Here is a 14,152-nt window from a genome sequence, read left to right on the forward strand (position 1 = left end):
TAAAGATGCTAAAATGTCGGTCAAAACATTGACATCTTAGCTTTGGTAAGTTAAGCTACTATGCCGCATGAATTAAGTTTGTGGAGGGGGGGTGGTCGAGTGGTTAGCGCGCAGACCTCACAGCTAGGAGACCAGGGTTCAATTCCACCCTCGGTCATCTCAGTGTGGAGTTTGCATGTTTTCTCCCACATTCCAAAAACATGCTAGGTTAATTAGCGACTCCAAATTGTCCATAGGTATGAATGTGAGTGTGAATGGTTGTTTGTCTATATGTGCCCTGTGATTGGCTGGCCACCAGTCCAGGGTATACTCTTGCCTGAAGACAGCTGGGATAGGCTCCAGCATACCCTTGTGACCCTAGTGAAGATAGGTGTCATCGAAAATTATTGACTGTGTATATTTGTGAATATAATGTAAAAAAATACCAGCTGCACGGTGGTCAAGTGGTTAGCAGACCTCACAGCTAGGAGACCCGTGTTCAATTCCACCCTCGGCCATCTCTGTGTGGAGTTTTCTACGGTTTCCTCCCACATTCCAAAAACATGCTAGGTTAATTAGCGACTCCAAATTGTCCATAGGTATGAATGTGAGTGTGAATGGTTGTTTGTCTATATGTGCCCTGTGATTGGCTGGCCACCAGTCCAGGGTGTACCCCGCCTCTCGCCCCAAGACAGCTGGGATAGGCTCCAGCATACCCTTGTGACCCTAGTAAAGATAGGTGTCATCGAAAATGGTGAATATATGTAAAAAAAATACCAGCTGCACGGCGATCGAGTGGTTAGCAGGCCTCACAGCTAGAAGACCCGTGTTCAATTCCACCCTCGGCCATCTCTGTGTGGAGTTTGCATGTTCTCCCCGTGCATGCGTGGGTTTTCTCCGGGTACTCCGGTTTCCTCCCACATTCCAAAAACATGCTAGGTTAATTAGCCACTCCAAATTGTCCATAGGTATGAATGTGAGTGTGAATGGTTGTTTGTCTACGTATATGTGCCCTGTGATTGGCTGGCCACCAGTCCAGGGTGTACCCTGCCTCTTGCCTGAAGACAGCTGGGATCGGCTCCAGCACCCCCGCGACCCTCGTGAGGAAAAGTGGTAGAAAATGAATGAAAATGAAAAAAACAGGGGTCAGCAACCCACGGCTCCATAGCCGCATGTGGCTCTTCAGCCTCTTTGTTGTGGTTCCCTTTGCAATGCTCAAGCGGGGGTCTAACGCTCAGGTTGTGTCAATCTGACACGGTCATGATAGCGGTATATTAGTGAAATGGTGCATTCAGGGCTATTAGGTAACTCTTTAGCAGCTTCACTTAACTCACTTGCACACAAACACACATTGTTTTACAAAATGGCTGTACTCGCGTCAAGAACCCCCACACCGCCATGTCTTGTCGCGTCCAATGTCATTTTCACTGCACGCAAAAATGACTCGGGAACTGTCGGAAAAACACTCTTGAGTATTTTCCCAGTATTCCGACTAAGTGTGTGATATTAACACTGGAATGAACTTGTATGGGACAGAAAGACTCTAGTGGGATAAAGCCTTCATAGTTATGTGCTGTGAAGAAAAACAGAATACTTAAAACTTCTAAAAAGGGATTTCATCTTCTATTCTTCATTGTATTATATTATTCCGACTCGTTTTATCCCACTCCAAGAAACTTGAAAACTGTTCTAAAAGTTTGCATATATTTATGAGTGTACTGCATGTCATTTGGGATTTGCTGTGAAGCTGATAATGAATTTGTGAGGAAGAAGACTGTGGGGGGGTCAGTATTAGTGTCTTTGTTCATGCTTGAGTAATACACAAGCCTCCAGCTAGGTGGCAGCAATGCTCCTAATAATCAATAGGCTACTGTTCGACCGAGTAGAAGTACACAGGAACACTACATAGATATACACTTCTGGTGTACATTTTAAAACCATTTACATTTTGCGCTGTTTGGTCTTAAGGAGGTTCAGAAATGGGAATGAGTCAAGATTGTCTGCCATATTTGATGTGGCAGATCTGCACCGTAAACTAATGCAAGGAATTGGACCAAAGAGTCAACATCAACAGTATTATGTGGAGGACTTCATAATATTAGTCAGTTTCATTGGTAAAATAATATTTGAATGGCTAAACACGATCAAAAGTCACACTAAGTAAGTTAAGTTGGTCCGATCCTGTTTTCTCTCCTGCCACATCCAATATGGCGGCAATGTTGACGAATGATTCAGTGCTCAATGTGGTGTTGTACAATTGTACGGAGCAGTAATGGACATTTTGGCTCATCTCCCTAAAAAAAGAGCCATTTCTTTATGCCAGGGGTGGGCAAACTGTGGCCCGGGGGCCACATCTGGCACCGCCAAGTGTTTGATTACGGCCCGCTCGTTGTTTTCCAAAGTATTTCATTGAAATTTAACATACAACCTGGCATCATGGCTTGAGCCAACCTTTTGACGGTTTAAGTAGCTGTTTTATCAATTTGGTTATTTGGTATATGGTCTGCTGTTTACAAAGTGCTCCTGAAAAAAAGGGACACAAGCACTTTTACAGATAGAATAATTCTAGGTGGACTGTTAGGTGTAAAATATATAGTCTAGCCCCTTGTCAATTTTGTTAAATCAATGCGGTTTTCAAAACTTTTGGAAAAATTTTGACTGAAAAATTTAGAAAAAAAATTTTGACTGAAAAATTTAGAAAAAAAAAATGACTTGAAAATTTGTCAATTTTGTTAAATCAATGCGGCCTGCGAGTCAAACCTTTTGAAAAAAAATTTGACAGAAAAAATTTGAAAAAAAATTTGGACTGAAAATTTTTTTTTTTAATTTTGACTCGAAAATTTGAAATTTGAAAAAAAGGGACACAAGCACTTTTACAGATACAATAATTCTAGGTGGACTGTTAGGTGTAAAATATATAGTCTTAGCCCCTTGTCAATTTTGTTAAATCAATGTGGCCCGCGAGTCAAACATTTTGAAAAACGTTTTGACTGAAAAATTTTGAAAAAAATTTTGACTTGGAAATTTGAAATTTTGTGAATCAAAAACAGTTTTGCTTCACAAATGGACGAGGCCACTGACAGCAATAGGGACCGTTAATTCCATACTATGTCCGCATTCTATATATACGTATACTATATGTCCGTTTTACCGTCGGTTGTCGGGGTCAATGTTGAAGAACAACAGCTTGATGACCTGTCAAGCTTCGGGATTCTTACCTGAATGAGCACACTGACGTAAGCGCCCGAACTGGGTCCGTGTTTGCAGTGATGGGGAACATGGCGTTGACAAGGAACCAAATGTGAAGTGGATGGACCCACTGTGTCAAATACACGGGGAAGCTCTTGCATCAGTTACAGATTGGAAGTGAATTGATTGATGAAACAGATAACAGATTGCTGAAAGTGCCCTACCTCAGTGGTGTATTTGGAAAGCTCAATGAGCAAGATCCATATCTTTAATCCCGAATCGGTCGCCTTCCGGACCTCACAGACGGACTCAGCACTTGTAAATGCGGAGTCAAGCGACCTGATCGGAGAAATACATCAGTTAGTTTGCTGGACTTAATGACCGTGATGTGGCAACGGCGATTCCAAGCCTGAAGCAGCACTTCTCATCACTAAATGGATTCTTCGTATCTTACTTTTGGGGTGACAGCTCCCGGTATGACTGGCTGAGGGATCCATACAGGGTGACAGCTCCGGGAAGAACAGGACCATCTGATTGACATGTCTTCTGAGGTTTACGTCGCAGTCACTTAGTGAGGAAAAGGGAGTATCCAATCATTTGGAACATCCTGCCTCTGTGAGATGACCTTTCCTACCGTGGCAAACAAAGCGCATATCCCAGGTTAACATTTAGTAAGAGTTCATTCATTCATTCATTCATTCATTCAGTCTTTGGGTGAATCACAGGGCACATATAGACAAACAACCATTCACACTCACATTCATACCTATGGACAATTTGGAGTCGCTAATTAACCTAGCATGTTTTTGGAATGTGGGAGGAAACCGGAGTACCCGGAGAAAACAGGGACAACATGCAAACTCCACACAGGGAATCGAACCCAGGTCTTCCTGATCTCCTCATCAAAGGACCCACCTAAACATTTGAGAATCGTTATTTTCATTTTGACGCAGAAGATAAGCTCTCATTGCTCTTTAATGGCCTTATTTCATGTCTTCATGCCGCACACCATGCACACTCACACAATTGGAGAAGATCATTTCAATGGCACCCATTCATCTATCCATGTATTTTCTATGCTGTCCACCGTCACTTTGGTCAAGGGTATGCTGGAGCCTATCCCAGCTGTCTTTGGTCGCCAGCCAATCGTAGTCATTCATTCATTCATTTTCTACAGCTTATCCTCACAAGGGTTGTGGGGGTGCTGGAGCCTATCCCAGCAGCCAACCACAGGGCACATATACTAGACAAACAACCATTCACACTCACATTCATACCTATGGACAATTTGGAGTCGCTAATTAACCTAGCATGTTTTTGGAATGTGGGAGGAAACCGGATTCGAGTCGGAATCGAACTTGGGTCTCCTAGCTGTGAGGCCAACGGACTCATCTCCCTCACAAATATTTGCACAATGTCTCTTGGAGATTTACTGTGCAGAGTGATGGCTAATTGTATGAAACCCACCGGGGAACTCTTTCACCAGGTTGGTTGCACGACGGTTGAGTGGTTAGCGTGCAGGCCTCATCGCTTAGAACCTACTTAAGTCTCAACAGGGCAAATTTTAAATTATTTAATTTTTCAACTGCTCTTGAAAATTTTGATCCGGAGTATTAACATACTGTAGAAAATCTTGGAATTCTGCCCATGGAATATGTATTTACCCCTTTTAGTTGGTGTTTGTTTGTGTTATTATGCAAAAAGTACCCCACCACTTCCCGTAAGACTTTCTGGGTTTTCCAAATGTTTTTCAAATTGTTAACATTTAGGCTATTTTGCACTCTTTTTTTTTTGGTCCTATTCAGATGTCGAGTCTAACCATTGCAACGGAACGGTTTATTTTATTTCCCTGACTGACTCATATTATTTTTAATCATCAGACTAAAAGCTACATGTGCAGCAACCATGGGACGACACTGTGCTTCACCATCGACTTTGATTCAGGCTTCACTTGCTCGGATGGATCCTCAAATGTAAGTATGGATTTATTCCGGCTTCCGTTTTCTGTTTTTTAACACAAACATAGTTTTGATGTGTCGTTTGGAAAAGCATCTGCCACCGTCCGGATTCACTTAAAGCTAATATCAGATTATCAAAACAATTTAAACATCAGTCAATGGCATCACTACTTAACACAAAATGCAGTTTTTCAATGAAACTTGTTATTGAGGGAGAAAAAAATCCCAAACCTACATGACACTATGTAAAAAAAAAAAATATTGTAGGCCATTAATAAACATTTAAGTGTACAAAATAATAAATCAGGAAGGAGGCCAAACCACTGTATAATCCCACCCTGGCATTTATATTTCTGTTGCTGAAATACAGAAAAAATAGACATATTTCAGACATGGCTGCAAATGGTGACTGATTGGGATTAATCACCATTTAAAAATGGTGATTAATCTGATAAAAATGTTTAATCAGTAGACAACCCCATATAGAATAATTAGTTGGGATATCCGATTTTGGCTTTTGTGCTGCAAACCGATATGCTGATATCTCAATTTCTGATCCTGATATCAACCGATACCGATACCAATATGTGTAACATGATATATCTCCTTTGGTGGAATGAACACATATGTTTTATATACAGGATTTTTTAAATATGGATTTTCATGATTGGGGGAAAAAAAATCTGATACCGATATCAACCGATACCAATATGTGTAACATGACATACATATGTCCTGCGGTGGAATAAACATATGTGTTGTATACAGCATTTTTAAAATATCGGTCCACGATCGGGAAAAAAATAATCTGATATCGATATCAATCGATGCCGATACCAATATGTGTAACATGATATATCTCCTGTGATGGAATGAACACGTGTTGTATAAAGTATTTTTTTAAAATATGGATTTTCATGATGGGGGGGAAAAATCTGATACCGATATCAATCGATACCAATACCAATATGTGTAACATGATATATCTCCTATGATGGAATGAACACATATGTGTTGTATAAAGTATTTTTTTAAATATGGATTTTCATGATGGGGGGAAAAAAATCTGATACCGATATCAATCGATACTGATACCAATATGTGTAACATGATATATCTCCTGTGATGGAATGAACACATATGTGTTGTATACTGCATTTTTTAAAATATCGGTCCATGATTGGAAAAAAATTCTGATATCGATTTCAACTGATACCAATATGTGTAACATGACATACTATCTCCTGTGGTGGAATGAACAAATATGTGTTGTATACAGCATTTTTAAAATATCGGTCCACGATCGGGAAAAAAATAATCTGATATCGATATCGATCGATACCGATACCAATATGTGTAACATGATATATCGCCTGTGATGGAATGAACACATATGTGTTGTATACAGCATTTTAGTATCGGTTTTCATGATCGGGAAAAAAATCTGATACCAATATCGATCGATACCAATACCAATATGTGTAACATGATATATCTCCTATGATGGAATGAACACATATGTGTTGTATACAGCATTTTTTTAAATATGGATTTTCATGATTGGGGGGAAAAAAATCTGATACCGATATCAATCGATACCGATACCAATATGTGTAACATGATATATCTCCTGTGATGGAATGAACACATGTGTTGTATACAGCATTTTTTTTTGGATTTTCATGATTGGGGGAAAAAAATCTGATACCGATATCAATCGATACCGATACCAATATGTGTAACATGATATATCTCCTGTGATGGAATGAACACATATGTGTTGTATACAGCATTTTAGTATCGGTTTTCATGATCGGGAAAAAAAAATCTGATACCGATATCGATCGATACCGATACCAATATGTGTAACATGATATATCGCCTGTGATGGAATGAACACATATGTGTTGTATACAGCATTTTAGTATCGGTTTTCATGATCGGGAAAAAAATCTGATACCAATATCGATCGATACCAATATGTGTAACATGATATATCTCCTATGATGGAATGAACACATATGTGTTGTATACAGCATTTTTTTAAATATGGATTTTCATGATTGGGGTGAAAAAAATCTGATACCGATATCAACCGATATCAATATGTGTAACATGACATATGTCCTGCGGTGGAATAAACACATATGTGTTGTATATAGCATTTTTTAATATCGGTCCATGATTGGGAAAAAATCTGATACCGATATCAATCGATACCGATACCAATATGTGTAACATGATATATCTCCTGTGATGGAATGAACACATGTGTTGTATACAGCATTTTTTTTAAATATGGATTTTCATGATTGGGGGGGGGAAATCTGATACCGATATCGATCCATACCAATACCAATATGTGTAACATGATATATCTCCTGTGATGGAATGAACACATATGTGTTGTATACAGCATTTTAGTATCGGTTTTCATGATCGGGAAAAAAATCTGATACCGATATCGATCGATACCAATACCAATATGTGTAACATGATATATCTCCTATGATGGAATGAACACATATGTGTTGTATACAGCATTTTTTGAAATATGGATTTTCATGATTGGGGTGAAAAAAATCTGATACCGATATCAACCGATATCGCATTTTTATGTTGATATCGGGCAGATAATTATCAGACATCTCTAATAATTGGGAATGAAAGGTTAATAGTTAACATAGAAACATAGTTTTTTGTTGAGTGAGTACAGACTGTGTAATACTGTGTAATACTTGAAGTAGTAAGTAGTATACACACAGATATCATTGTATGTATGGTTCATATGTTTCAGGACTCTTCTTCCTTCTACTTTGTAAACATCAGCTCCTTGTTTTGTTTTTGAAATGGCTCGTTTTAGTTCATTATTTGAGTTCTTTGCTCAATCCATTCCATAATTTGATTCCAGATACTGAAGGTTTTTTTTTTAAGTGTTTGGTGAAGTTAAATTTCCCCAAGGTCATTCTGCTTCTTCCCTTGTTTAGCGGAATTATGTAACTTTTTTGGGTAGCACGTTATTGTTTTCTTTAGCTGTTTGAATGTTGACCACATCCGCAAATGTGAATAATTGTGATTTTTAAGAAGAAAGAGTTGGTGTGTTCCGTGTTTTCGTTATTGTGTGGTTCTCTCGCAGATGCTACTGTGGCGATATAAGTTCTCTCAACTTAAAGGCTCCTCTGATGATGGCAAAACCAGGGTAAAACTTCTTTTCAAGAATGCAGAAAGCAAGCAAATAGACATGAAGGTATCAGCATGATTTCCATACGTGTGCATGGATTCTAACCTTTAGTCGCTCTGAATCATCTGCGTCTATTCCAGCTTAAATTCGGAGGTCAAATCGATTTTGTGTAGCAACTGACGGTGCTTTTGTCCTTGACTTGTTTACAGGAACTAGAGTTTGTTCATCTAACCGCAGTCCTCCACTGTATACATGCTTTCATTGCTTCAAAAGTGGCCTCCATGGACCCTGTCTTTCTGTGCTCTCACCGCTTGTGTGGGAATTAAACCAACACACACGTACGTACGTGGACGTTTGCAGGAAATAAGCTGGATTTTATTAACCAATTTCTAATGGGAGGAAAATATTTTGTCATGTAATTTAGTTTTTTTTTTTTTTGTTATTGTGGTTTTATCTTCTAAAGACTCCTAATTAATCTTTTAATTAATCTGAATTAATCTTATCAATTGAACTTATGTATTTGCTGATTTGTAACAAGCCTATTCCAATGCAGTTTCAAATATTTTTTTTAATGTTATGTGTCTTTTATTGTGTATTGCAATAAATTCCTCATGAAATAGACTATTGTTTTCGTCCATTGAATTTTATTTTTTTTAATTTCATTTTTCTTAAAAAAAAATAAATTTCCTGATCAAATATAGGACCAAAGATGAAGCTGCCAAAAAGGGACCTATACAGTAAACCTCGGATATATCGGATTCAATTGTTCCCACTGGTTTTGTCCGATATAAGCGAAATCCGTTATATGCGTATACCCGAAAATGTCCATTTACGCATATATCGGAATTATATCCGGTATATGCGTAAATGGGATTTTATCCGTTATAAAAAAGGCACTTCCTTGACTATGTTTCCAATGTACCTGGACGCGCAGGCAACGCTGCAAACGCTGCAAATGACGTCGTATAGCGGCCTGTCACGATTCGGCGAATCGGAGCGCCACGATGCGGCGATATATCCGATATATGCGAGGGAAATTTAACGTAAATGCATTGGAACGGGACTGGAGATTTTGTCCGAAATAGGCGAAATCCGTTATAAAAAAATCCGATATATGCAATGAATTTTTATTGGAAATGCATTACAGAAAAATCGCTTCTTTTTTATCTGTCCGTTGTGAGCGAATTTCCGATATATCCGAATCCGATATATCCGAGGTTTACTGTATTATGCTTTTTCCACTTTTCTGACCTTAGAATGTTGAGTTATCGTGTTAAATGATGCCAACGTTTCAGATAATGAGGTTTCTACATTTGGAAGTGAGCCCTGAAAAAAGTTTGGGATGGCTCAAAACGCTCAGTTTCAGAAGGCGTGGTAAAACTGTCCCTTTGTGATGTCACAGAGGGGCGGACGTCCTTATATGGTATAGTTAGGAAGCACTTCGGGTATGCCCCCCCTGGAAAACGGGTCGTGGGTGGAATAAATTAAAACAGACCGTTTTGTCAGGAAGCGCAAATCAAAGAAAAATACAGCTGAATAGGTGCAGATTCTGGAAAATCTAAAAATGTTATTGTATGTAGCTGCTCTATAGGAGTCCACAACTCAATACAAAGGGTTGAAAATGAGTATAATAGGTCCCTTTTAATGAGCAAGCCCTGCCTATTCCCTTGAATTTCAGTATAAAAAATATTTCGTTGTTGTCATTTTTACCATCATTTTTCTTATCAGTACCTGCCAATCACTCATTTTCCCCTCGTACACTGGACGGTAGAGATGTGCAAGTCATGAACGAGTCGTTCATTTTTAAATAGTCACCTCATTGGTCTGTTGATACCCCAGCTACAGGGAGGGTCACATCATTTGGTTTTTCCCAGTCTTGGCAAGATTTAACACCTGACACTTGGGATTGCGGTTTTCGAGACGCCTACTCAGAAGGAATTTTGTTGATGTCGCCGGAAGGCTAAAAGATCTCCAACGAGCGCTATTGCATTCGCCACCTGAATTGTACCTTTTCAGTGGAAGTCAGACACGGCCCCATCGTTCATGCAGTGGTCAAACACAATCACATGATACAGCCGATGAACCGTGAACGTTTAGTAACGTAAAACGTGAGGTGAGGACCGAGACGACGCCGTCATGGCGTCACATTTGCTGCAAGTCAAGTGTGAATGTCAAGTACGCTGAGTGGGCTGTGACGGTTTCGAGTGACTTCACTGGAGCCTGAGTGTCCAGGGAAACTTCAAGAGTTTGTTTTACGCACACGGAAAATGGCTACATGAGGCGTGGCCTGGTACGGTTCTCATTCATGTTCCTTCTTGGCGACCCAGACCCGGATAAGCGGAGGAAAATGGAATGGAATGGAATGTCCTGAGTTTAATTATAAAATATTACGGTGGTCGAGTGGCTTGCGCGCAGACCTCACAGCTAGGAGACCAGGGTTCAATTCCACCCTCGGCCATCTCTGTGTGGAGTTTGTATATTTTCTCCGGTTTTCTCCGGGTACTCCAGTTTCCTCCCACATTCCAAAAACATGCTAGGTTAATTAGCGACTCCAAATTGTCCATAGGTATGAATGTGAGTGTGAATGGTTGTTTGTCTATATGTGCCCTGTGATTGGCTGGCCAACAGTCCAGCGTGGACCCCGCCTCTCGCCCCAAGAAGACAGCTGGGATAGGCTCCAGCACCCCCCTGCGTCCCTTGTGAGGAAAAGCGGTAAAAAATGAATGAATGAATGAATGAGTTTGTAAAATAAATTACCCGCAAAAAATGCGACTTATGCATGTTTTTTTCTACCTAATTATGCATTTTTGTGCGACTTATACTCCGGAGCGACTTATAGTCCAGAAAATACGGTATATAAGACCCCACCCTCGTTTGCGTGGGTTTTCTCCGGGTACTCCGGTTTCCTCCCACATTCCAAAAAACATGCTAGGTTAATTAGCCACTCCAAATTGTCCATAGGTATGAATGTGAGTGTGAATGGTTGTTTGTCTATATGTGCCCTGTGATTGGCTGGCCACCAGTCCAGGGTGTACCCCGCCTCTCGCCCCAAGAAGACAGCTGGGATAGGCTCTGGCGACCCTCGTGAGGATAAGCGGTAGAAAATGAATGAATGATTTCATTTCATTGAGTGATGTTGATGTTTACGTTTTACTGGGCATGCCCCATTGATTATTCTGCTTGATTATAGCGGCGCATGTAGACAAGAGATTGGAATATTCCTTTCCATGTATACTATTGTTTTTGGAAAGATTCCATTCAGAAAGAGGAAAAACTCCTCATGTAAACGTGGCTATTGACATATGAAACACTCCAAGGCAGACAACAATTTAACATTTAATCCAAAAATGCTATTTGGATTGTCGAAATAGGACAGCCATTTACAGTTCTTAGAAATCCGGCATCAAAAGTAGGCTAGAAAAGAATAGAGGCACGGGGAAATAAATTGCTTATTACGGCTCTGCAATTTTTTTTTTTTTCTGTCTGGGTCCTTGAAGTCAAAAGCCTCCAACATGAATGTTCAAACATGACTTGAAGGCTTCTGACAATACTTTAACAAGAATTTATGCACCATTTTCATTGAAGTCATTACTACAGAATGATACAGTAGGTATAATAATGGCTCTAATATCCATCCATCATCTTCGGCTGATCCGAGATCAGGTAAGGGAAGCCCAGACTACTTCAATCCACCTCAAATGGCTCCTGTATTTCTCTTTCTGTTTGTGATTTACTATGTTCATAGTATTTTTATTTTTTTTTTTCATTTTTTCATGCGAGATTAACACACAAGTTTGACCCTCGGCCGCCACCGTAGTTTGGTTGAAGCACAGTAACTCTGTAGCTACAAGCTAGAACAAATATTGATGGGAAATGGATAGTAAAATAGTATTTAGATATATAGATAAATAGTATTTAGATTGGTAAAGTTATCTTCAAAGCCATGGTAAATGGCTCTTGTAGTGATAACCAAAGTTATTTGTATCTACTGTCGCTGTGTTTGACTTATCACGGATTACATGGCCTGCCAGAGACCGGAGCGGTGCAGGTATTGTTTTTTATTGTCATATAAGTGCTAACTTGGCATAAAAGTGGCCAAACTAACCAATGTTTTTCACATTTTTACATCTATCTGATGATTTTTGTATTGAACTGCTAGCTAAACTGCACTTCCGGCTGCTATTGACGGGCTGTGAATGAGATGACAGTGGCTAACTCCAGTGTTTTAGCTAGCATTAGCGATTTAGCATCGAACTACCACAATGATGAACATTAGCACTAAAAGTCATCAAATCTTACCTTAATGTATTCCCACATAGTATCAGCATTCGGGAGCAAGTATAAAGTGAAAGAAAAAGGGGCGAAATACATCCAAAAACATCCTAAAATACATCCATACAGCCCTCTTTGCATTGGAGACCGGTACGTCGGTGCGTTCAGTGACCGTCGAAAAAGTAGGACAAATCGGAAATCACATTAAACATTAAAAAACTATGGAAATCGTTAGAGTATTGGAATTAAATAATATTTACTGTAATATAATATTTAATTTCTATGTATTTCGATATGTTTTAAAAGAGAAATGAAATGACATTAGGTTTGCTTGTGTTACTATGATGATTATTATTATGGTGTGACTGGCAAGAGATAAATTAAACTTGCAATAAAAGCCTGTTGTTCCGGCGTTCAAGTCTGGTGCTTGTCTCACCATGACGGACATGACTTGCATTTGTGTGGGACTACTGTACTGTTTTCCGATAACATGTTTTGATGCTAATATTAATTACATTCTCCCACTGATTCCTGATGCTAACTGCCTTTCTCGTTGTTCCTCTTGTAAGTATCAATCTGTAAGTTTCGGTGAGTTTTTTTTCACTGTGCCTCATTAATTCCCAGCAGCTTTTATTGTTCCAATCTACTGTAATTACCTGATTTGTTGTGTGTTTGCCTCCAGGCTGGATTCTGCATGAGCTGTGAGTTCAAGACGGTTGCTGTCAATTCCGCCTCTCTTTCCGCTTCCCTGGGTCCAATTTTAGACTGTACTCAACGTTACACCGACATCATTAATACAATTATTCTTCGGTTTGTCCTCTAAAACATGGCACTGGTAGCAATTAAGAGTGGAGCGGAAGTCAATACAAAAGTACACCTCCAGATGTTACAATACCATGGACAGGAAAGTGGTCACAGTAAACGGTCCATGCATCCTTCACCGGCATTTTCTAAATATTTCATGACGTCATTTGGTGTCCTCATTTTTTTTAACTTTGAAGGACATAAACATTTATTTAGTCTTTCCAAAGGAGAGACACCTTAAAATACCTGCAAAAAATGGCACTTATACTCCAGTGCGACTTATGTATGTTTTTTTCTACCTAATTATGCATTTTTGGCGTTGTGCAACTTATACTCCAGTGCGACTTATGTATGTTTTTTTTCTACCTAATTAGGCATTTTTGGCCTTGTGTGACTTATACTCCAGTGCGACTTATGTATGTTTTTTTTCTACCTAATTATGCATTTTTGGCATTGTGCGACTTATACTCCAGTGCGACTTATGTATGTTTTTTTCTACCTAATTAGGCATTTTTGGCCTTGTACGACTTATACTCCAGTGTGACTTATGTATGTTTTTTTTCTACCTAATTAGGCATTTTTGGCCTTGTACGACTTATACTCCAGTGCGACTTATGTATGTTTTTTTTCTACCTAATTATGCATTTTTGGCCTTGTGCGACTTATACTACAGTGCGACTTATGTATGTTTTTTTTCTACCTAATTAGGCATTTTTGGCCTTGTGCGACTTATGCATGTTTTATTTCCTACCTAATTATGCATTTTTGG

At 39.3% G+C, this 14,152-nt stretch overlaps 1 protein-coding gene and 1 long non-coding RNA gene across 3 annotated transcripts in view; one reads left to right on the top strand and one right to left on the bottom strand.

Annotated features, from left to right (window-relative positions):
- LOC131140159 (gamma-2-syntrophin-like) overlaps positions 1-8,928 on the top strand; it is a 41,636-nt gene extending 32,708 nt beyond the window's left edge. The window contains exons 15-17 of one of the 2 annotated variants that reach the window (XM_058090329.1): positions 5,049-5,141; positions 8,263-8,373; positions 8,517-8,928. In XM_058090329.1, coding sequence (XP_057946312.1) covers positions 5,049-5,141; positions 8,263-8,373; positions 8,517-8,633 — 321 coding nt within the window. In that variant the 3' untranslated portion in view covers positions 8,634-8,928. The remainder of the gene's footprint in view (positions 1-5,048; positions 5,142-8,262; positions 8,374-8,516) is intronic. The other variant, XM_058090330.1, reaches the window with a different exon arrangement.
- On the bottom strand, positions 3,005-12,855 carry LOC131140161 (uncharacterized). The gene is made up of 4 exons (XR_009132366.1): positions 12,607-12,855; positions 3,623-3,798; positions 3,393-3,507; positions 3,005-3,298 (listed from the first exon to the last, which is right to left on the bottom strand). It is a non-coding gene; the product is annotated as an uncharacterized LOC131140161 (long non-coding RNA).
- Between the last annotated feature and the right edge of the window lie 1,297 nt (positions 12,856-14,152).

This window comes from Doryrhamphus excisus, chromosome 13, assembly GCF_030265055.1.
Source record: "Doryrhamphus excisus isolate RoL2022-K1 chromosome 13, RoL_Dexc_1.0, whole genome shotgun sequence".
NCBI classification, from domain to species: Eukaryota; Metazoa; Chordata; class Actinopteri; order Syngnathiformes; family Syngnathidae; genus Doryrhamphus; species Doryrhamphus excisus.